The 21,696-nt window shown below is 48.6% G+C and overlaps 3 protein-coding genes across 11 annotated transcripts in view; 2 read left to right on the top strand and 1 right to left on the bottom strand.

The window, feature by feature from the left end:
* The window catches only part of Nucb1 (nucleobindin 1), a 30,938-nt gene extending 26,203 nt beyond the window's left edge, over positions 1-4,735 (top strand). For all 4 annotated transcript variants that reach the window (XM_017589802.3, XM_017589801.2, NM_053463.3 and 1 more), the window contains exons 8-13: positions 2,105-2,163; positions 2,390-2,482; positions 2,556-2,648; positions 2,893-3,063; positions 3,430-3,526; positions 3,702-4,735. In XM_017589802.3, coding sequence (XP_017445291.1) covers positions 2,105-2,163; positions 2,390-2,482; positions 2,556-2,648; positions 2,893-3,063; positions 3,430-3,526; positions 3,702-3,814 — 626 coding nt within the window. In that variant the 3' untranslated portion in view covers positions 3,815-4,735. The remainder of the gene's footprint in view (positions 1-2,104; positions 2,164-2,389; positions 2,483-2,555; positions 2,649-2,892; positions 3,064-3,429; positions 3,527-3,701) is intronic.
* Tulp2 (TUB like protein 2) overlaps positions 1-10,644 on the bottom strand; it is a 37,360-nt gene extending 26,716 nt beyond the window's left edge. The window contains exon 1 of one of the 2 annotated variants that reach the window (XM_063266801.1): positions 10,442-10,644. In XM_063266801.1, coding sequence (XP_063122871.1) covers positions 10,442-10,472 — 31 coding nt within the window. In that variant the 5' untranslated portion in view covers positions 10,473-10,644. The remainder of the gene's footprint in view (positions 1-10,441) is intronic. The other variant, NM_001012168.1, reaches the window with a different exon arrangement.
* Positions 6,968-21,420, top strand: Dhdh (dihydrodiol dehydrogenase). Of its 5 annotated transcripts, none has more exons than XM_039094072.2 (7): positions 6,968-8,119; positions 8,655-8,758; positions 9,934-10,097; positions 12,769-13,021; positions 15,307-15,431; positions 17,760-17,907; positions 18,109-21,420. In XM_039094072.2, exons 2-7 carry the CDS (start codon positions 8,728-8,730, stop codon positions 18,216-18,218), a joined length of 831 nt encoding a protein of 276 aa, XP_038950000.1. In that variant the 5' UTR covers positions 6,968-8,119; positions 8,655-8,727; the 3' UTR covers positions 18,219-21,420. The 5 variants fall into 5 exon arrangements, with proteins under 5 accessions (XP_038950000.1, XP_001076463.2, XP_038950001.1 ...); XM_001076463.8 differs by having other exon boundaries at positions 7,796-8,117; positions 8,655-8,754; positions 9,922-10,097; XM_039094076.2 differs by lacking the exon at positions 8,655-8,758 and having other exon boundaries at positions 7,804-8,117.
* The last annotated feature ends 276 nt before the right edge of the window (positions 21,421-21,696 follow it).

The raw sequence follows: 21,696 nt of genomic DNA, 5'->3' as shown, positions 1-21,696 counted from the left end.
GTTAGAGGATTTGGCTTGGTCTCTTGCTGGAAATGGAACCCAGGGCTTCTTTATAATGCATAGCACTGACCTTTTACTCCAGACCCCCTTAACTCTGCTGTACAGCCAATTCCTGAGTGCCTTTTAATCTTGCAAAGCTGAAACTTTGTTTTTTTTTGTTTTTGTTTTTGTTTTTGTTTTTTTCGGAGCTGGGGACTGAACCCAGGGCCTTGCGCTTGCTAGGCAAGCGCTCTACCACTGAGCTAAATCCCCAACCCCAAAGCTGGAACTTTGAGCCATGTACAGTGAGCACCTGAGCAACCCAGGTCCTGGCTTAAGAGTTCACTCTCGGGTTGGGGATTTAGCTCAGTGGTAGAGCGCTTGCCTAGGAAGCGCAAGGCCCTGGGTTCGGTCCCCAGCTCCGAAAAAAAGAACAAAAAAAAAAAAAAAAAAAAAAAAAGAGTTCACTCTCGGGGTTGGGGATTTAGCTCAGCGGTAGAGCACTTCCTAGCAAGCGCAAGGCCCTGGGTTCGGTCCCCAGCTCCGGGGGAAAAAAAAAAAAAAGAGTTCACCCTCATCCACGTGGGCAGTCGGAGGCCACTCTGAGCTGCAAGAGACCCATCTTCAAAAAACATAGGCATTGTGGCACATACCTTTAATCCCAGCCTGGTCTACAGAGTGAGTTCCAAGAAAACCAGGGATACACAGAAAAACCCTGTCTCAAAAAGTTTAAAAAAAAAAGGCTGGAGAGATGGCTCAGCGGTTAAGAGCACTGACTGCTCCAGAGGTCCTGAGTTCAATTCCCAGCAACCACATGGTGGATAACAGCCATCTGTAATGAGATCTGATGCCTTCTTCTGGTGTGTCTGATGATGGTAACAGTGTACTCACATACCTACATACAATAATAAATAAGTCTTTAAAAAAAAAAGTTAAAATAATAGTAAACTAGACTTCTGTGCTCCCAAACAGCTCCTAGCTCAGCCCTCCTCTCAACCCCTCGCTTGCACATCGGCACCCGCCATTGTGCCTCCTGTCTGTGGTTTGGGCTCCAGGTGCTCTGGGTAAATGCAGTCTGTGCCACTGAGGTTGGTGTCATTGCAACTTCAGTCACCCCATGTGACCAGTGGCTGCTCAGTTGGACCGTAACATCCCAGAAAGGACAGTGAGAGTAAAGAGTGGTGACACAGCTGTGCGGTGGAGCTGTGGCCCGCAGAAGGCCCCCGGTGCACACTTCAGTGCCGGTGGGAAAACAAAAACAGATTCCAGAGTGATGGGCGGAGCCTTGCTGCCACACCAGCAAGAATTTTCTAGGTGAGTGAAAAGTAGGCACATGGAGAATGCGCCACAGGCTTCCCGGGCTGCGGCGCACAGAGACCATTAAGAGCAGACAGTCCTCACCTTGAAGGGTTGACAGGACCTCTCTGGACTGTTCCAGTCAGGCAAAGGCCAGACCCAGGGGCCTTGTGAATGGCAAGAAATGCCGGTGGCTGGTTTGTCAGCAGGAGACTGAAGTGGGTCTAATTCTGCCCTCACTTTGAGGGCAAGGCCTATATCCCATGATGCATGGCCTCCCTAGCTACTGGAACTGATTTGGACCTGGTTCTCTGAGGTGTGAGGTCACAAGGCCCCTGGAGTTTATTCTTAGGTCCCTGTTTGCTACAGAATGGTTTTGGGTTGTTTGATTTTTTGGGTTGTTTATGGTTTTGGTTTTGAGACAGAGACTGAAATTCACCTGTAGACCAGGCTAGCCTCAGACTCAAAATTTCTGCCTGGCTGTAACTCGGATGCTGGGATTAAAGGTGTGCACCACCATACCCAGCCAGAATGGGTACTTAGAACAACAGGTCCTGCTGACCTACGGGCCATGGCCACTATCCTGTTTGTCCTCTGCTAAGAGACTTCACACCTGGGGCTGGGGATTTAGCTCAGTGGTAGAGCGCTTACCTAGGAAGCGCAAGGCCCTGGGTTCAGTCCCCAGCTCCGAAAAAAAGAACCAAAAAAAAAAAAAAAAAAGAGAGAGAGAGAGAGAGACTTCACACCTACCCACATTCCCTCCCCTAGCTTTTCCCTTTGGACCAGACTCATTCAGCCCTCTGTTTCTAACATACCTCGTCTCCCCCAGACATCAACAGCGATGGTGTCCTAGATGAGCAAGAACTGGAAGCTCTGTTTACCAAGGAGGTAAGAGGAATGGAAGCTTTTGAGGACCGCACACTTCAGCCTCGTACACCCTCACCTGTCCCCTGGTTTCCTGTCAGTGAGGGCGGGGGCTACAGCTCTCAGCAGCCTCTAGCGACAGAGAGGCTGTAAACAGTGAAGCAAGCCCCACGGGTCCTCGGAGAGGTGGGTGTCCCCACGGCGTGTTCCCACCCTCTCAGCGCTTCTCACTTCTCCCTTCACCCTGCAGCTGGAGAAGGTGTACGACCCGAAGAACGAGGAGGACGACATGAGGGAGATGGAGGAGGAGCGGCTGCGCATGCGGGAGCATGTGATGAAGAACGTGAGAGAAGCCATGCTGCGAGGGCGGGGGCGGCAGGCTCAGCACAGTCGCTAACCTTGGTCTGGCTCCCCAGGTGGACACCAACCAGGACCGACTTGTGACCCTGGAGGAATTCCTGGCATCCACACAGAGGAAGGAGTTTGGGGAAACTGCGGAGGGATGGAAGGTGAGGCCGTGGGAAAGGCTCAGACCTCAGTGTCCTCCAGGTCCAGCCTTCAGCACCTCCGTCTGTTTGCTGTCCCTCTGTTTCCCCCATTCCCTAGCTAGACTCCTGTCCTTCCTTCTGTAGTCTTTAGACTCTACTTCCAGTCAGGTAGCACGCACATGCATCCCAGCCCCTCACCCTCTCCCACCTCAGTGAGGCTGCAGTCGCCCTAAATGACTGCCTGACCCTGTCCTGTGCCCCGCAGACAGTGGAAATGTATCCAGCCTACACAGAGGAAGAGCTGAAGCGTTTTGAAGAGGAGCTTGCTGCCCGGGAGGCTGAGCTAAATGCCAGAGCCCAGCGCCTCAGCCAGGAGACAGAGGCCCTGGGGCGCTCCCAGGACCGCCTAGAGGCTCAGAAGAGAGAGCTGCAGCAGGTGACCCTAGGACCTTTTTCTTTATCCAAATGGGTGTCTTCAGGGTGCGATGGCCTGTAGCCTCCATGTTAATTTTAGACACATAAATGCAGGAAGTAGCTGCCTTCATTAAAGCAGCAGAGGAGAGTCCATGCCTGACTGCTATGGCAGCCATTTTACCTGAGGGCAGTGAGAGATGTGAGGCCCTGGAGGAGAATGTAAGGGTTCAGTGTGGGTGTACCCGAGCCTCAACAGGAGAGAATGCAATCTTATCCAGTGTGAATCCCAGCTCAGTGACAGAGGAGCCAAGGTCATGAGGAAGAAAGAGCACTGTGGCCACTTAGCAGTGGGCCGCTCTTTCAGGGCCGTAACTTGCTGTCTCCACAGGCCGTTCTGCAGATGGAGCAAAGGAAGCAGCAACAGCAAGAGCAGAGCGCTCCGCCTTCCCAACCTGATGGGCAGCTGCAGTTCCGTGCAGACACAGGTACTTGCTCTGCACCTGGGAACCTGGGTCTAAAGGAGGAAGACCAGGGCCCTGGCCCCTAAATCAGAAGCAGGAGTGATGGTGACTGGTTCTGAGTCTGAGGGAGGAGGCCTGGGAACCCTGTTTCCCATGTTTAGGAAATTTTCCTAACATCACTCTCCTGTTTCCTACACAGGGGATGCTCCTGTCCCAGCTCCAGCAGGTGACCAGAAAGACGTGCCTGCTTCTGAAAAGAAGGTTCCAGAGCAGCCCCCTGTGCTGCCACAGCTGGATTCTCAGCATTTATAAGCCCTCAGAGATCCCGGCCCTCAAGTTCCCACAGACAGTGATGGAAGCTGGATGAAGTGTCCTTGCAGCCTTTCTGGAGACCAAAGCCTTCATGGCCTCCAGGGGAGAACAGGGCCACCCTGTTCCTCAGATGCGCTTCTGCCCATGTCTACCAGTCTGTTCTCACAGCCTCTGGGTCCCAGTCCTGCCTTCCTCCCTCCCTTCCTTGGCAGGGACTCAACTGCAGGAGCCCCTCACCCCACCTGAGTGCACACCCCAGGCCTGCCTGCCTTCCTGCTTTGCTCTTACCTGTCCCAGGCTCAACCTTTCTGCTTCCTGTACCTGTCAGTGGGTCACAGGAGCTTGACTTGGTCTCTCCAACTCTTTGCCTTGTGAGAGGCCAATGATCTCAATTCCTTTTGGTGGCTAGAGGCCGCCACAATGTGGGGTGTCCTATCAGCTCTGCCTGGGACTCCTGAACTCCACCACCACCCCACCAGCCTTACCCTAACCACCTGGGCCCAATACCTACCTGAGGGTCCCAGAAGGGGCCCAGATATGGCTACACCCCTTACTGAGGTCCAGCCTCACTCAGCCCCCTATGGGGGCTCCTGAAAATTGGTTCACCCACTTCCCTGGCTTCAGGCCACACTGCTGTGTCCTGCTCTGTGTCCCAGTCTCATCCAACTATAGCCTGGCACAAATAAACATTAGCATATCTGTGTGAATGTACTGCCCTCTTGCAAGTCCCCCTGCATGCCACCTGCTCGACTCCCTGGTGTCCTGTGGCACATACTTCCACTGCCAGGAGGCTTGCCGGGGGCTTTCTGTGTGCTCTTGCCAGAATGGCCTCCTTGCTTCATTTTTGCCATGGAAACAGAAAACCCAAACCTGAGCTTGAAAAAAAATTAATATCTTAAATAATTAAAATATATATATGTATTCTGGGGCTGTGGATCAGTTGGAATGATGCTTGCCTAGCATGAACGAGGCCCTGTATCCCACAGGCCATGTAACTGGGGTATAGAGGTAAATGCCTATAATCCTAGTACTGGGAGGTAGAGGCAGGAAGATCAGGAGTTCATTGTCATCCTAGGCTGTGTAACAAGTTGAAAACTAGACTATACGAAGCCCTGTGCCCAAAGACAAAAAACTGAAACCCAAGAGCTGGGCAGGGAGGCAGAAAGGTAGGCGGGTCCCTTAGTTCAAGCCAGCCAAGACTACACAGTGAGATCCTGTCTTAAACAAAACAAGGGGCCACAGAAACGACTCAGTTCAGAAAGTGCTTGTGCAAGCATGAGCAGCTCAGTTTGGATTCTTGTGACCCATTATAAAACATCTATGATCCCACAATGGGGAGGCAGAAGCATGTGGCTTCTGGGATCACTGGTCCACTGGAGCCAATTCAACAAGGCTGTGCCACTAAAGGTAGAGAGTTGAGTATGCCTAACACGGCTCTCGGTCCCACACACCAATGTCTACAGCACAACAGTTCCAGTGTTAGGAGGAAATCTCCCAGTCTTCCGTCTGCTGTGTCAGTTACTGGGACATTGTACGCCCTTCATGGTCCCACAAGACTGACAACTCCAGATATCACATACATCTGCACCAACATCCAGACTGGATCTTGTCAATATGAAACTCTGCTCCCCAAAGCACATGTCCACGTAGCTTCCCACTCATGTCCCATTGGTCTTGAGGTCCTCGGTAGCCATGAGAACACCAGGATGGCTACCTGTGAGACATTCTCAGAAGAAATTAGGAGGCCTTCATTTACATAAGGGCATTGGTTCCCAAATGGCTGTGTCCAGACCAAGTCCCCCCACATTACAGAAGATGATGTCACAGGAGCTGTACTACAAAGCTGTTAACATTAGCTTCCACCCTCCACATTATCTCGATCTATCAAGATCACCTGAGGCTGTGCTTTCACAGAAAGGAGTAATGGCTGGAGTCTTGTGACTCTTCTATCTACCAGGAAGTGCCAGTAGTCCCAATACCTTAGACCTGGCTACCACTGGTTAGCAGCCATGGTTCTGGGTAAATGTATTCTATTACCCAAGATGGCACCACATATGTGATGCACACAGAAAAGCAACAACAAAAAAAAAACACTACACGACACAGTAGAGATCCTCAGAGAGGGTGGGGCTTTGTGGGGCCCCTCCCACACCAAGGCCCATTCTGGGGCAGGCTGTCACTATGCAACTCTGGCTACCTTGGAACTCTGGACCAGGCTGGCCTTCAACTCACTGAAATCTACCTTCTTCTGCATCCTATGATTAAAAGTGTGTGCCACCAAGTCCTGCCTGCATCAAGCCTTTTTAAAAAGGTTTATTTTTAGTTCTGAGTACATGTTTGTCCTTGTGTGTATGCCATAAGAATGCAGGGGCAGCAGAATTCAGAGAGGCTATCAGATCCCCAGGAGCTGGAGTTACAGTTGATTGTGAGCAATGTGGATACATGCTGGGAACCAAATGCAGGTCCTCTGTAAGAGCAACACATGTTCTTAACCAGAGCCATCTCTCTAGCCTCCAGCTACCAATCTCTTACAGGTGAGAGAAATTGGATGTTGTCTTGGTGAAGGTAGACTTTGCCAACCAGTTGAGAATATTTACATAATAGGCCATAATCCTTGTAAGACTTTCTTGTAAGTAGAAACTGTAGGGGTGGGGGTGGGGTGTGGATCAGTGGTTAAGAGCACTGACTGCTCTTCCAGTGGTCCTGAGTTCAAATCCCAGCAACCACATGGTGGCTCACAACCATCTGTAATGGGGATCTGAAGACAGCTACAGTGTACTTATATATAATAAATAAATCTTTTTTTTTTAAGTAGAAACTGGGGACTTCAGTTTTCCAGAACAGAAAAGTGATCCCTGGAAGGTCCAGCCCTAAGCCAGGAAAGGAACACAGAGGGACACTGAAGACAACTCTGTCCCTACTCCAGCAGTTATAAAAAGGCTAGCTGCTTTGAAAGCTGAGGCAGGAGGATTGTTTTCTTAAGCATGTGTACCTGTGGCACCTGTGTCAGGGAAGGCTCTTTCCTGTCAAAGGCTGTGTGGAGATGGGACGGGAAAGTGACCTCAGCCATGGCTTCCCTTGCTCTAGTCCTGAAATCACTGTTACATAACCAGTTAGTTCAATGATTAATTAAAAGCAATGATAACTGATAAAACTCCCATGTCTTACTAAATGCGTGACTTGTGAACACCTGGGCACAGTCAGACAGTGTTCAGGGGATTTGAAGAAAGAATGAAATTGTGTTATAAATGAAGAACTATTACCAATGAGATGCACATACTTTCTAAACGTTAAGTGAGATAAATCAAGTTCCATCAATAAAGAGACTTGCAAAGACATAATCCAAGGGTGGAGAGAGGGCTCAGATAATGAACTACTCACAACCATCTGTAAGTCTGGTTCCAAGGATTCCTCCTCCTCCATCACCACCTTTTCTTTCTCTTTAATTTATTCTACCTGTTTAAGAGTTTTGTTTGTATGCATGCATGTGTACCATGTGCATGCCTGGGGTCCACAGAGGACAGAAGGTATTGGATCTCCTGGAAGATAATACACAGACACACACACACACACACACACACACACAGACACACACAGACACACACACACACACACACACACACACACACACACACACACACACACACACACAAAGCAACAAAAACAAAGTGGGTCCCTATTGGCTGTGTCTAGCTGGATTTGACAAGGCTGTGCACCCTTCTGCAGAAGTAAAACTTTCTGCCTTGTCAGAAATACTTTGGATCCTGTGGTCATTTTCTTGAGATCACAGACGAATTTATAACAACTATCAAAACCCTGTCTCAAAATAAAAGACAGGCAAGGTGGTGTATGCATGTATCACTACACTACAAGAAGCTGAGGCAAGAGGATTGCCTTGGCTATACTGTGAATTGCCTGGGCAAGAGCTAGGCACTGAGAAGGAGGGTAGGAGGGGGAGGGACGGAGGGAAGAGGGGTAGGAGGAGAAGGGAGCGAGAGGGTGAGAGAGCTCGAGTGAGCCAGAGCTCAAAGCATTGGAGAATGACTGTTTCTCTCACACACAACTCCTCAGTCCTGTCCCTAAGGGTCAAAGTGTCAGCCAAGGCCTGTGCTTGGAGAGCAGAGCGCTGCTCCTCCGGAAGAAGAGGCAGCGGCGAGTAGCGCGAGGTTGCATTGGCCCCGCCTCCAGCCCCTGCAGGCAGAAGAGGTCCAAAATGGCGCTGCGCTGGGGTATCGTGTCGGCTGGCTTAATTGCCAGCGACTTTACCACCGTGCTGAGCTCACTGCCTCCTTCGGAGCACCAGGTGCACCTCCCTCGGAAGCCACTGGGTCTGAGGGAGGAGTGGAGCCGTGGGTCTAAGGGAGAGTCTCTAGTCCGAGGAACGGGGGAGCCCCCAGTGTGAGGGAGTAGAGTCCCTAGGTCTGAGACGGAAGGTGACTCTGCGAAGAGGAGACCCTTTTTCTGCTCCCCTCCCCGACCATAAGAGACTTGTTTTTAGTTCACTCCTCCTCTTCACCTAGTCTTGTAAACCTGAGGTGCTTGAGGTTTGCGGGGGGGGGGGGGGTTAGGTGTCGGCTACTGGGATGAGGCGCCATTGTGCAGTTGGAGACTGGATCCTGGGCTCACGTAGAGACTCCCTTTCCTCTTTATTCAGTCTTGCCATGTACCAAGCACAGCCTAAGTCTGGCTTTTCACCGTCCGTCTGCTTCTCCTCCTCGACAGTACTATCTTCCCTAGCCATCTTGGAGGAGGCCAGAGGCTCCCCATTGCAGCCTCCTCCGTTGCTTGTGTCTTGTCTGCTTTTATCTTCTTCATCTCAACCCTTTGAACCCAATACTAGGTGGTAGCGGTAGCTGCAAGGGACCTGAACCGGGCGGAGGAGTTTGCACAGAAATACAACATCCCTAAGGCCTATGGCTCCTATGAGGAACTGGCCAAATGTGGGTGAGTGGCCTGGATGATGGAGGTGGAAGCAGAGATAGGCTTTTCGCCTGTGCTGTGGTAAAGGTCTGACTGCGGATGCGCCTGACTCCAGGGATGGGCTTTGAAAAGGCTCAGGTTCAACCGGGCTAGGAGGCAGCGTCAATAGGAATTTACGTGACCAGAGACTAGAGACTAGCCAAACAATAGTAAATTGTGTTTAGATGCCAGGTCTCAGAGCCAAGGTTGTTTTAAAGTTTTTTTACAGGGCTAGAAAATCTGGTAAGGATTTATTTATTTTGCAGTACTGGGCATGGAACCCAGGGCCTCTCATCCTTTAGGCAAAAGCCCTACCGAGCTGTATTCCAACACTTTTGTTTTATTTTGAGAAAGGGTCTCGCTGTATAGCCCTGGCTGGCCTGAAATTTTATTATGTAGACCAGGCTAGCCTCAGATTCACGGAGATCCACCTGCCTTGGTTTCCAGTTTCTAAGTGCTGGGATTAAAGGTGTGGGCTAGCATGCCTGACCCCTTGGGTTTTTAAGATAGATCTCACTATGTAGCCCAGGCTGGTCTCCAATTGATTGTCCTCCTGCCTCAGCATCCCCAAAATGTATCTGCCTTTTGTTACTTTGTGAGTTCTTTCTTTCACCCTTCTCCACCTCTTTCCTTCTCCACACTAGATAAGAGAGGGAAAAAAAGACAGAGAGGGAAGAAAAATCCTTGAATAAAGTCAGGGCTCAGAAGGGGGCAGGGGAGGATGTTATCAGTAGACTACTTCCTGCTGATTATGGGCAAGTTTGATCTTCCCTGTCAGAATATCTAATTTCTTCTTGTTGTTTCTTCTTTATGCATGACTACTTAACAAACCTCAAGCAACAATACCTCTTCGGGCTTAGCATTTATAAACCCTCTGAAAAGTCGACAGAATTCCAAGTGTCACACAATCACAGACACTCTCTGCAGCTGGCAGAACCACAGCTCCACTAGAGCGCGAGGCAAACCATAGTCAGCCGCTGTGGACAACCTGAAGCAGCCCCACGTCCCAACATTTACAAATTGCCGCTGCACAAGAGCTTGGTAGTTTCTTCCCAACGAGAGGACTAGGGCTGCATTCACAGCCTTGTCCCTGAACCTTGGCGGCCAGGCCTCCCAATGGCAGTGCTGTTGACCTCCCCCCTTCTTTCCTCCTACCCTAGAGGTGGCCTACATCGCCACCCAGCACCCCCAGCATAAGCCAGCGGTACTCCTCTGCCTGGCAGCAGGCAAGGCTGTTCTTTGTGAGAAACCCATGGGCGTGAACACAGCAGAAGTTCGGGAGATGGTTGCCAAAGCCCGTTCTCAGGGCATCTTCCTTATGGAGGTAAGCCTGGAGAGGCCCCTGTCACATCCACATAGCACCACCTACCAGTACTAAACATGGTTGCCCAGGTTTGCCCAGTCAAAATACCCCACTATACCCACAGACCCACAGACCCACACACACAGACACACACACACACACACACACACATATATATATATACACACACAGACACACACACAAAAGGATCAGAGTCTGTGTGTTGGCCAGGATATAATCGAATCTAGCACTAGTCACAAACTTGATTTCTCCCCACTTGAAGGAAAAGTATTTATTTAGAAAGCAAGAAAACCAAAGAAAGACAGAGGTTTCAAAGTTCAGGGGTTGTGGGGGGCCAGACTTACCTAGGGAGTCATGGGGAGGTGTGTTAGGCATAGCAGCAGCTCAGGATAGTCCCATGACATGCAGGAGCTCAGCTTTTCAGATGCACCCACACTGTTCTGCAGGGTGCTACTGCTCTGTGGACCTTAGGAACCCACAGATAAGAACGGAGACTCAGCCTTTAAGGCCTCTACTCCCAGGAAGAGTTTAGACAATGAAAGCTTCCTTCTCTGGGAGAACAGGAGATACCAGGAGATAACGGAAGGCTACTTCCGCAGAACTCCACCCCCAGTACAGGGGAGGGAACATCCGAGGCAAGGGAGTCTATAACTCCTTACCTGGCTCCAGTCATCTACGGCAAAGCTGACGGGAGACTCAAAATTTGCCATCAAGGGTTGGGGATTTAGCTCAGTGGTAGAGCGCTTGCCTAGGAAGCGCAAGGCCCTGGGTTCGGTCCCCAGCTCAAAAAAAAAAAAAACAAAAAAATTTGCCATCAAACTGTACGACTTTCAAAATAGTGATTAAAAGAAAAACCTTTCTATTAGTTATTAATTTGATTTAATTTGCCTTGTATACATTTGGTGCCCGAAGAAGTTAGAAGTTGGTGTCAGATCCCCCAGAACTGAAGGAGTTGTGAGTACCCTATGGCTGCCTGGTAGGAGGCAAACCTGGGTCCTCTACAAGAACAAGTGCCCTTAAGTACTGAGCTGTTCTCCAGCCCCTGAAACCAGTGACTGTTTCTAAAGTCAACCAAGAAGAGATCAGGTGTTCAACTCGAGCACTCAGGAGGTAGAGGCAGGCGGGTGGGTCTCTCTGGATTTGAGTCCAGCCTTGTCTACACAGCAAATGTCTGGCTAGCTAGAGCTACACAATAAGACCTTGTCTCAAGAAAGGAAGGGGGAAGGAAAGAAGAAGGGAGGGAGAAAACCAACTAAGGGGTACTGAAGAGATGCCGGCATGTAATAATGCAGTGGACAGAGTGCGTTTCTGGCATACAGGAAGCCCAGGGTTCTGTCCCCAGCCCCTCGTGGAGCAGTGTGGTGCTTCCCTTCTGTCATCCTGGCACTGGGAAGGAGGCAGAGGCAGGAGGAGGAGAATTCAAGGCTGTCCAGCATGGTAGTGGACGCTTTTAATCTTAACACTTGGATCTTTCTGTTCCAAGGCAGCCTTCCAGAGTTACAAGATTGTGTCGTCTCAAAGAATGACGGAGGGAGGGAGGGAGGGAGACAGAGAGAGAGAGAGAGAGAAGAAAGAGAGGAGAGTGGCTTTAAGCCTGGAACTGGAGAGGTGGCTCAGGTGTTAGGAACACTGGCTGCTCTTCCAGAGGTCCAGAGTTCAGTTCTCAGTACCCACACAGCTCACAGTCATCTGTAACTCCAGTTTCAGGGGATTTGACATCCTCTTCTGACCTTTGGAAGCATGCACATATGTATACACAGATTCACAGAGAAAATAAAACTTGATTTAAAAGTACAAGGCTATCTTCAGCTCATAAAGAGCTGAACTACATGAATGCCTTTCTCAGAAGGAAAAGGAAGTCACCCCAAAGTGAAGTCAGCAGGGCTGTCTTAGGATGATACTGTCATAATCCCTAGCAAATGTGACAGAACTTGCTCAGACTGTGTGGGGCATGCTTTAGCCTCAAGGGGGTTTGGAGAGAGGGAGAGACTTCCTTCCTTCCTTCCTTCCTTCCTTCCTTCCATTTATTTATTTATTTATTTATTTATTTATTTATTTATTTATTTATTTTTGAGATAGTGTCTCTCTGCATAGCCCTTGTTCGCCTGGAACTCGCTATGTAGAAGACCAGGCTGGCTTCAAACCCCCAGTGGTCCCTCTGTCTCCTGAGTGCAGCAAGTAAAGCCATGCGCCGCTGTGCCCACCAATACAGTTTTTAAAGGGCTAGTCCACCTGCCCAAGGAATAGTGCTGCCTGCAGTGGGCTGGGCCCTCCTACAGCAATTAGAATCAAGGCGCTTCCCCCACCACACACACACACAGACACACTGACAGGGCAATCTGATCTAGACAGTTTCTCCATTGAGACTCACTTCTGCTACATAATATGTGTTACAGCCTGGATTGCATAATATCCTGTCTAAACAAACAAAAAAATAAAAAATGTGTATGTATGGGACAGAGACAGTTGATAAATGAAACCCGGGGTGATGGTCCCAGTGGGGAAGGTCAAGGAAGGACCTCGTATTGGGGGCTCTTGTTATGGAAAGATAACCGTGTTTTGGGTACGGGGAGCAGATATCCCTCAAGACTAGGATCCTAAGGGAGATCCTAGGCTGATTACCTTAGTACTGATGCCTCCGTTTCCTTGGGGTCGCCTCTCTGGTCTGCAGGCCATTTGGAGCCGGTTTTTTCCTGCCATGGAGGCTCTGCAGGAAGTTTTGGTCCAAGGAACTATCGGAGACCTACGAGTGGCCCGGGCAGAATTCGGAAGGGATTTAAGCTCTGTACCCCGGGCCACAGACTGGAACCAGGCTGGCGGTGGTCTGCTGGACCTAGGCATCTACTGTGTCCAGTTCTTCTCCATGGTCTTTGGTGCTCAGAAACCAGAGAAGATTTCAGCTGTGGGGAGGATTCATGAAACAGGTATTTCGTACTCTGGCTGATGGCGATAGGTGACGTTCTCTCTCTAATCTCCTGCTCCCCTCCCCCTCCCCCTCCTTCCCCTCCCCAGAGAAATCAAGTTAGGTAGCTGGAGAGATTCCTCAACCAGACACAAAGAAAGAACTACCCCCAGAATCGCTAGTGGCACAAATGCGCATGGTTTAAGCAAGTAGCTGCCCGTGGCATTCTGGGAAATGCAATTCAAAGAACTAACATTTCAGGAAATGTGGGCGGGACCCAACGTCTCTTTCAGAATCCTCTCAACTCCATCCTGCACACATTTACCCTTTCACACTGGTCTGCTCTTCACTGGGCTGTCATGTGATCTGAGACTGGACGGCTACTTGTCTGGTCAAATGTTAATAATGGGTGTGTTGTGTTAATGGAGAATTAAAATAACTATTAAGGCAAATGAGAAGCAGTTAAGAAATGTAAACAATTGATTCCTGGCAGTGGAGGTGCACACTTTTTTTTTTTTAAAGATTTATTCATTTATTATATATAAGTACACTGTAGCTGTCTTCAGATACACCAGAAGAGGGCATCAGATCTCTTTATAGATGGTTGTGAGCCACCATGTGGTTCCTGGGAATTGAACTCGAGGTCTCTGGAAGAGCAGTCGGGCGCTCTTAACCGCTGAGCCATCTCTCCAGCCCCGAGGTGCACACTTTTAATCCCAGTGCTGGGGAGGCAGAAGCAGGCAAATTAACATGAATTCAAGGCCAACCTGGTCTACAAAGCCAGTTCCAGGACAACCAGAGCTATACAGAGAGAAACCTTGTCTTCAACACAAAACACACAATTTTATGTTTTGTGTATGACTGGTTTGCTTTCATGCCCGGTACCCTCCAGCAGAGGTCACCAGATCTCTTGAAACTAGAGTTGCAGACTGGTGAGAGCTGCTAGTGGGTGCCGGGAACTTAACCTGGGTCCTCTGTGAGAGCAGCCAGTTCTCTCAACTCCAGAGCCATCTCTCCAGCCTCCTAGCTTTCTTTTGAAATAGTAAATAGAACCCAAGGCCTGAACATATACCATGAAAGAGACCTAATCTCTTCCTTTTTAGCACTCTTTGTTGGTTGGTTAATTAACTAATTAATTAATTATTTTATAAACAAAGCTTACCAGCCTCAGTCTCACAGAGATTTGCTTACCTCTGCCTCCTGAGTACTGGAATTAAAGGTCTGTGTCACCAGGTTGTTTTGTTTTGTTTTGTTTTGAGGGGAGTTCAAGACAAGCTTTCGCTGTGTGTAGCCCTGGCTGTCCTGGAACTTACTCTATAGACCAGGCTGGCCTTGAACCCAAATATCCTTCTGCCTCTCATGAGTGCTAGGATTAAAGGAGTGCATCACCACCCTGCCAGTTGTTTGTTTGTTTTTTAAGATTTATTTTATTTTCATGTGTGCGTGCGTGCGTGCGTGCGTGCGTGCGCGCGCGTGCACTGTATGACTGCTGCAGAGGTCAGAAGAGGAATTGGATCCCCTGAAATTGGAGTTACAGACAGTCGTGAGCTGCCCACTGTGGGTGCTGGGAGTTGAACCCACACCCTCTATAAAAGCAGCAAAGCCCCCCCCCCCCGAGATACCATAAAATTACTCATTCAAAGTACATAATTAATTCAGGGTATTGTGGTTCACAGTTACCCCAGCCTTTGGGAGGCTGAGAGGAAGACACCATGAGTTCAGAGCTGGCCCGGATTACAGAGTGGGGCCCTGATCCATAAAAACAAAACAGGCGGGGTTGGGGATTTGGCTCAGCGGTAGAGTGCTTGCCTAGCAACCGCAAGGCCCTGGGTTCGGTCCCCAGCTCCGAAAAAAAGAAAAAAAAAAAAAAAAAAAAAAACAGGCCAGGTGAGCAGGCTCAGCCGGTTAAAGGTGTCTACTAGGGAAGCCTCGAGACCAGAGTTTGGCCCCCAGAATTCAGGAAAAGATGGGAAGAGAGAATTTTCTGGAGTCTTCTGGCTTCTACATACGTGCAGTGGCACATGTCCTTCTGCATGCACAACATATGCACACTAATCACACGTTAGAGACTTAAAAACCAGCACTCGTCAGCCAAGCATGGTGGCATCTGCCTGTAATCCTTGTGAAATGAAGAGGATCAGTAGATAATTGTCAAATAAGCAGGAAGTTTGGGATGAGCCTGCGCTCCTGGAGACTCTGTCTCCAACAAGTAGAACCCAGCAACACCAACCAAAACGAAACAACAGCACATGAGCCATGTGTCTGACCCAGGACTCCGCCCCGGGCTCACTCGTGCCTTCTTCCCAGGAGTGGATGACACGGTCAGCGTACTACTTCAGTACCCGGGAGGGCTTCACGGCAGCTTCACCTGCAGCATCTCCTCCGACCTCCCCAACACAGCGTACGTGAATGGTACCAAGGGCATGGCCCAGGTGAGACGGCGCATGGCCAAGTGCCGGGGGCTGTGCGGCAACCGCAGAGGGGAGGCCTAGAGTTGAAGCAACGTTCTTCTTACCGTGCTTCTGGGGCGCTCGTGCTCAGGGTGGGGGCTGGGTCTCGGAAGCCACAGTCTCATGCCCTCAGGCCTTGGGACAAGTGAGTTCTGCTGTATGGGTTTGGTGTTAGGAATGGAAGCCTAGTCTTCCCGAGGGCTAAACGTCTGCCCCGACACCCAGTTACTCCCCAGCCCCACGCACTTTCTGGCCGGATGTGCTACTTCTCCTGTTCTGCTGCCAAATACCTGACTGAAGAGATGGTTTATTTGGCTCAGGGTTGCAGACCTGTGGGTTTCATGGGGAAGGCATGGAGGAGGAACCCTTTTGCTCTGTAACAACGGAAGCTTTCCATACAGCTTGTTTAGGCCGTGACGGTGAGGAAGCAGTGCAGTGAGAATTTGGGTTTCTTTAAAAAAAAGAAAAGAAAAGAAAAGAAAAGAAAAGGAAAGAAAGAAAGAAAGAAAGAAAGAAAGAAAGAAAGAAAGAGGAATGTCTTTTTGTTTTAATCCCAGATGTGGGACATGGGGCTGCTTCAGACTGTCCGAAGCAGCTGACTGTGATTTACCTCGTGCTTTGACGGGGACATGATTTTGCCAGGTGCAGATAGTTTCTGCGATTGTGTGACATTTGGTGTTCTGGGGACTTTTTAGAGGGTCTGTAAATGCTTGGGCCAAGAGCCGGAGTGGTCTGTTGTTCAGTTGCTGGTGATTTCGCTTGGTAAGTAGTCAGTCGTATGCAAAGAAGAAACAAGGAGACATTTAGATATCCTGACGGTGAAGATCACATTTGCCCCAAGGAACTCGATGGCCCTCATCAGCAGGAAGCAGTCTAACAATGCCATAGCCCCTTCCCCTCCATCCTTTTTCCTCTCCTATCTAGTGTTAGGGACTTGAAAGGATGGAAGAAAAAGGGCGGAAGAAAGAAAAAACCCACAACATAGCAAAAGACCTGCTACAAAGCTGTCTGATCCCAGTCTCAGAAACTCACAAGTTTGTGAAATAGCTCCGCCTGCTGGAAGACACGTGCACAAACATCTGATTCTGTGAACAGTTGAGGTCCAAACATGCCAGCCTAGCCTAGAACATTCCAGGTGTATGAGTGTATGAGCGGTCTTTCCCGTTGTTTCCAGCCATGCCTAGAACATTCCAGCTGTATTCGTGATCTTTCTTTCTAGTTGTTCCCAGACACTGTCAGTGTATCACCAGAGATCACGTTTTCCTAGATTTCTGGAATGCCATCATTAGAAATAAGTCCTGATTTTGGTCTGCAGGCGTGGCTCAGTGGGAGACTTTGATGGCATGTGTGGTAGCCTGCCCTTGATGCCTAGCTGTCAAAGAAAGGAAGTCCTGCTGGGTCTAGAGGTGCAGGGGAATGACAAGCTCCAGGCCATCCTGGGCTACAGAGGGATTTCAAGGGCAGTCTGCACTACTCAGCCAGCCCTCAAAGAGAAAAAAAAAAAAAAGCACAAAGGGGAACTGGAGACGGAGGGCCATGATCTGGCACCTGCTTAGAATCTTCCAGTGAGGGGCTGTAGGCAGGGCTCAGTAGTAGAGCTGTTTTTTGGTGTGTACCTGATAGTGTATTTGATCCCTAACACTTCATAAAAAATTTTTTTAATGAGAGAAATCATCTATATAACAAGTTAAGCTCCAGAATAGTTTGAACTTCCCCTGCATTTTGAGGGAGTGTAACCGTCCTGCGCTCGCTCCTGTCCCAGCTGCCGTCTCTGTGTTTCCATTCTCTCCTGCAGGTGGGCAGAGGGCTGGTTTAACTTCCAGGTCTCCTACCAGATAGGAAGGAAATCAGGTATGGTCTCACACACAGTTGTTACCTCAGGCAGAATCAAGTCCAGGGGCAACCTCAGCTTCACAGAGAGTTGGGGGTCCAGCCTGGGCTACAGGAGACCTTGCCTCAAAATTTAAAAAAAAATATCTGGGAGCCAAGAGTGACAACAGCCTGTAGTGCTAGCACCCAGGACACTGTGGTGGTTCATTACGTGGCAGAAGGAGCTGCTGGTCTTCAAGTCTAAGGTTGATCCTGGGGGGACAACAGACAGGTCTTAGTATGACAGGGACATCGCTAAGGACAAACTCTTCAATCCCAATCCAGGCAGAAGGCAGGCCTGAGCCTCACAAACTGAGTGGGAGTAAATGCTTCGCTCACAGGTGCCAGAGCCCTTGTTACCGGAGCTCAGGGTGTTGTCCAGAGTAAAGTCCCCGAGCCTTGTTGGTAAGGGCTGAGTAGTCACTTGTTACCTTTTTCCAGATTGACAAACTATGGTGCCCGACAGAGCTGGTGGTGAATGGAGAGAGTAAGGAGTTCCCTCCGCCTGTCCTTGGGAAAGAGTACAATTTTTTAAATGGGTCATGCATGCTCTATGAAGCCAACCACATCCGTGAGTGCCTGCGGAAAGGTGAGGAAGGGTGGACTGCACTGGGGCTAGGTCTGAGGGGAATAGTGTGTTCTAGCCTACCCTGAAGCACTAGCCCAGGATACAGAGGGCTATCCACCTTCTCAAACCACCCTGCCTATGCCGCAAAAACTTCTGAGAATTATACTCCTCTTACTGTCTGACGAAGTTTTAGACAAGTCTTCCTGTGGTCTCTCTTCCCAGGTCTTAAGGAAAGTCCTGTAGTTCCTCTGGCAGAGAGTGAGCTCTTGGCTGAAATCCTTGAGGAGGTGAGGAAGGCTATCGGAGTCACCTTCCCCCAGGATAAATGCTGATGCAGCTCCTGGGACGGATATGGCAAGCAATCGTTCTTCCTACTTGGAGCTCACTAAGCTGACCCTCATTGCTTTGGAGTTATGATGATGATGATGATGATGATGATGATGATGATGATTGCTTTGGAGTTATGATGATGATGATGATGATGATTGCTTTGGAGTTATGATGACGACGACGACGACGACGACAACGACGACGACGATGACGACGACGACGATGATGATGGTTTGCAGAGCAGCCCCTGTTCTCATGTTGGAGACCACTCCCTTTCTGGGTGTGGAAGGCCAGCTTTGTTGAGTCAGGGTCTGAAGAGGAACCGTGGAGTCAGTGGACTACATAGGCACAGGAGGCTTCTTTTTAGGCCAAACAGGTTCTCTCTTTACTTTAGGAGGACACACACACACACACACACACACACACACACACACACACTGACATGATGGATGAAGCAAGGCTCCAAACTCTATTTTTTCCTCCATATCCCCCAGCAAACTCATTGAAAAAAAGTTTAGAAATTACAATGTGGTTACATTCTATCTTTAAGTGAATGAACAAATTAAGTACAATGAGTTTAAGTAAAAACAACAACAAAGCCCACCGGGTCCCCAGTACCCTTACATGATTGAACTACATATAGTATGTAATACAGGTAGAGAGCAGATTATTAATTTTTTTTTTCAGAGCTGGGGACCGAACCCAAGGCCTGCGCTTGCTAGGCAAGCGCTCTACCACTGAGCTAAATCCCCAACCCCAGAGAGCAGATTATTTTTTTTTTAAAGATTTGTTCATTTATTATATACAAGTACACTGTAGCTGTCTTCAGACACACCAGAAGAGGGCATCGGATCTCTTTACAGATGGTTGTAAGCCACCATATGGTTGCTGGGAATTGAACTCAGGACCTCTGGAAGAGCAGTCAGTGCTCTTAACCGCTGAGCCTTCTCTCCAGCCCCAGAGAGCAGATTATTAACGTGAATCCACACACACTTGTGGCTAAGCAACTTGTTACAGACTAACAAACTGTAGGCATGAAAGGTTTCTTGGATTTTTTTTGTTTTTTGTTTTTTGTTTTTTGTTTTTTCCGGGGCTGGGGACCGAACCCAGGACCTTGCGCTTCCTAGGTAAGCGCTCTACCACTGAGCCAAATCCCCAACCCCTGTTTTTTTTTTTTTTTTAGTATAGAATAGAATTTATTCAGGGTATGGGGAGGGGCATTGCCAGGGTAGTGGAGACAGAAAGGCAGAGAGTCATTTTTGTTTTTTTTTTCTCAGCCAGTTCTTTGACTGGCAAGCTGTAAGTTGTGGTTACAAAGAAAAGATCAGGGGTTGGGGATTTAGCTCAGCGGTAGAGCGCTTGCCTAGCGAGCACAAGGCCCTGGGTTCGGTCCCCAGCTCCGAGAAAAAAAAAAAAAAAATCAATGACTTTGTTATTTATCTTGAAAAGTAATTTTTTTCATTATTCACTTCATATCCCAATATCAGCCCCCCTCTCCTCCCAGTTCTCCCCCTCACACAGATCAGCTCTCCCCCACTTCCCCCTCCTCCTCTGAGAAGGGGGAGACTCCCCTAGGAAGCAACACACACACACACACACAAATGGCATATGGAGTCATTGCAGGATTAAATTCATCCTCTCCTACTTACGCCAGACAAAACAGCCCAGTTAGGGGAATGGGATCCACAGCAGGCAACAGATTCAGGAACTAAAATAAAAAGTAATCATAAAAAAACTTAGAATTACAAATCTCAACTTCTACATTTAAAAAAAAAAAAAAAAACCCCAGTCATTTCTACTTTAATTCCTCAGGGTGCATCCCTACTCATTAACAATTTTTTATTAAATCGTATCTGTTGTGGGATATTTGATCACACTGTGAACCCCCATGATTTTGTTATTTACTGAAAAAAAAAAAAAAAAAACAAACTGTTTCTGGTTGTGGTGTGACTCTGCCCTTAGCATAGACACCTTTAATTCCAAACAATGAAGGTTAAGTTACTTTGTGAAGGGAAGCACCTATGTCTGAAAGTGATGTCTAGTTGAGTGGTGGGCAAAGTGACAAATCAGATTTGACAGAATAGGATGCGCCCACTCCCATGAGATCAGAGAGGAAAGAAAGACTGTTAAGAGAGAGCATGGCAGAGAGATAGTTAGAAAGAGGCAGTTTTACAGGGAGAGTTTTACAGAGACAGGCCGAAGAGAGGACGATGGAGGCACAGGTGAAGAGGGCAGAACAGGCCAGAGAATGAGGAGGACCCAGAAGATTAGAACAGATTGCCAGAGTTAGTTTGAGGCCAAGTAGAACAACTCAGTTAGACGCCAAGAGAAGCCAGATCGAATTGGTCAGCTTAGAAAGGAGTTTGAGCTAGAACAGCCAAGCCAGCCAGAGTTCAGAAAGAAAAGGGGTGAGCTTATTCAGCAGTGAGTCTCAGAGGCTGCAAACATTGTAGATAAGATTGCACAGAGGCTAGAAGCTTTCAGACCTAGACTCATCTATAAAGACTGTGCTTTTCTGAAATTTAGATTGTTCCCCAAGATTTTCTACATTAAAGCCATTAACAAAAACATCCTAACCTTACTATTCTGTTCTATACTATTATGCTATACTATACTAACAATTTATATCTCTTAAATTCTTCCTAAGGCTTGTGGTTGAATCATTAATCTGCCCCAGCAGCAATGTTTGAAGATCAGTCGTCATTATTGTAAGAACCAATGACATTTGCTGGGGTGGTCTTTTTTTTTTTTTTTTCTTTTTTTTTCCCCGGAGCTGGGGACGGAACCCAGGGCCTTGCGGTTGAGCTAAATCCCCAACCCCGCTGGGGTGGTCTTTCTGTGCACTGTGTAAAGACTGTCTTTGTGTTATTCAAATGCTGATTTCTGTGTCGGCAGGACAGACTTTGGTATTGTTGAGCATCTCTGGTCATGGTGTTTGTAAACATTCTTCCAGCACTGCCTTTGGTTTAATAAAGAGCTGAGGCAGGGGAAGATAGGCAAGACTTCTGGGGAGAGTTAAGAACTCAGGGAAAGAATCTGAGGAGGGAAATTGGCCTCCGAGACACAGAGGAAGTCAGATTCGTGAAAGTGAGGAGAGGTAACAAGCCACACGGCAGGACATAGATTAATGTAATGTGTTAGTTTATGTTATAAGAGCTCCTTGGGAACAAATAAACGAAGGCCTAAAGCTTTCATAACTAAGAAGAGATCTCTGTGTCGTCATTTGGGAGCTGGCCGGCCTAGAAAGTTCTAATGGTGACAGACACTACTGAGTAAGGGGCTGGAAACAACCCATAGACTATGGGTGAAGGGTGACCCCGAGGGCAACAAGCAGAGTGAAACTCCCCAATAGAGTCAAGTCCTCAGGACATATAATCTTTGGGACTCTGCCTCTCCCGCACACACCCATGGTGATTGTGCTAACCATTAGGCCATCTGCCATGAGTTCCAAGGCTGTTGGTTGTTCCCACACAGCCCCTG

This window comes from Rattus norvegicus, chromosome 1, assembly GCF_036323735.1.
Source record: "Rattus norvegicus strain BN/NHsdMcwi chromosome 1, GRCr8, whole genome shotgun sequence".
NCBI lineage: Eukaryota > Metazoa > Chordata > Mammalia > Rodentia > Muridae > Rattus > Rattus norvegicus.
Note: the sequence above shows the minus strand (reverse complement) of the source record. Positions and strands in the feature narration are given on the sequence as shown.

What these genes read in the sequence shown, in the direction of transcription:
- Dhdh (XM_001076463.8), top strand. Translation starts at nt 8,028, where the DNA reads ATGGCGCTGCGCTGGGGTATCGTGTCGGCTGGCTTAATTGCCAGCGAC. An exon ending in AGGGCATCTTCCTTATGGAG is followed by an intron (nt 10,098 to 12,768) that starts GTAAGCCTGGAG and finishes TCTGGTCTGCAG; the next exon opens with GCCATTTGGAGCCGGTTTTT. An exon ending in CCGTGAGTGCCTGCGGAAAG is followed by an intron (nt 17,908 to 18,108) that starts GTGAGGAAGGGT and finishes CTCTCTTCCCAG; the next exon opens with GTCTTAAGGAAAGTCCTGTA.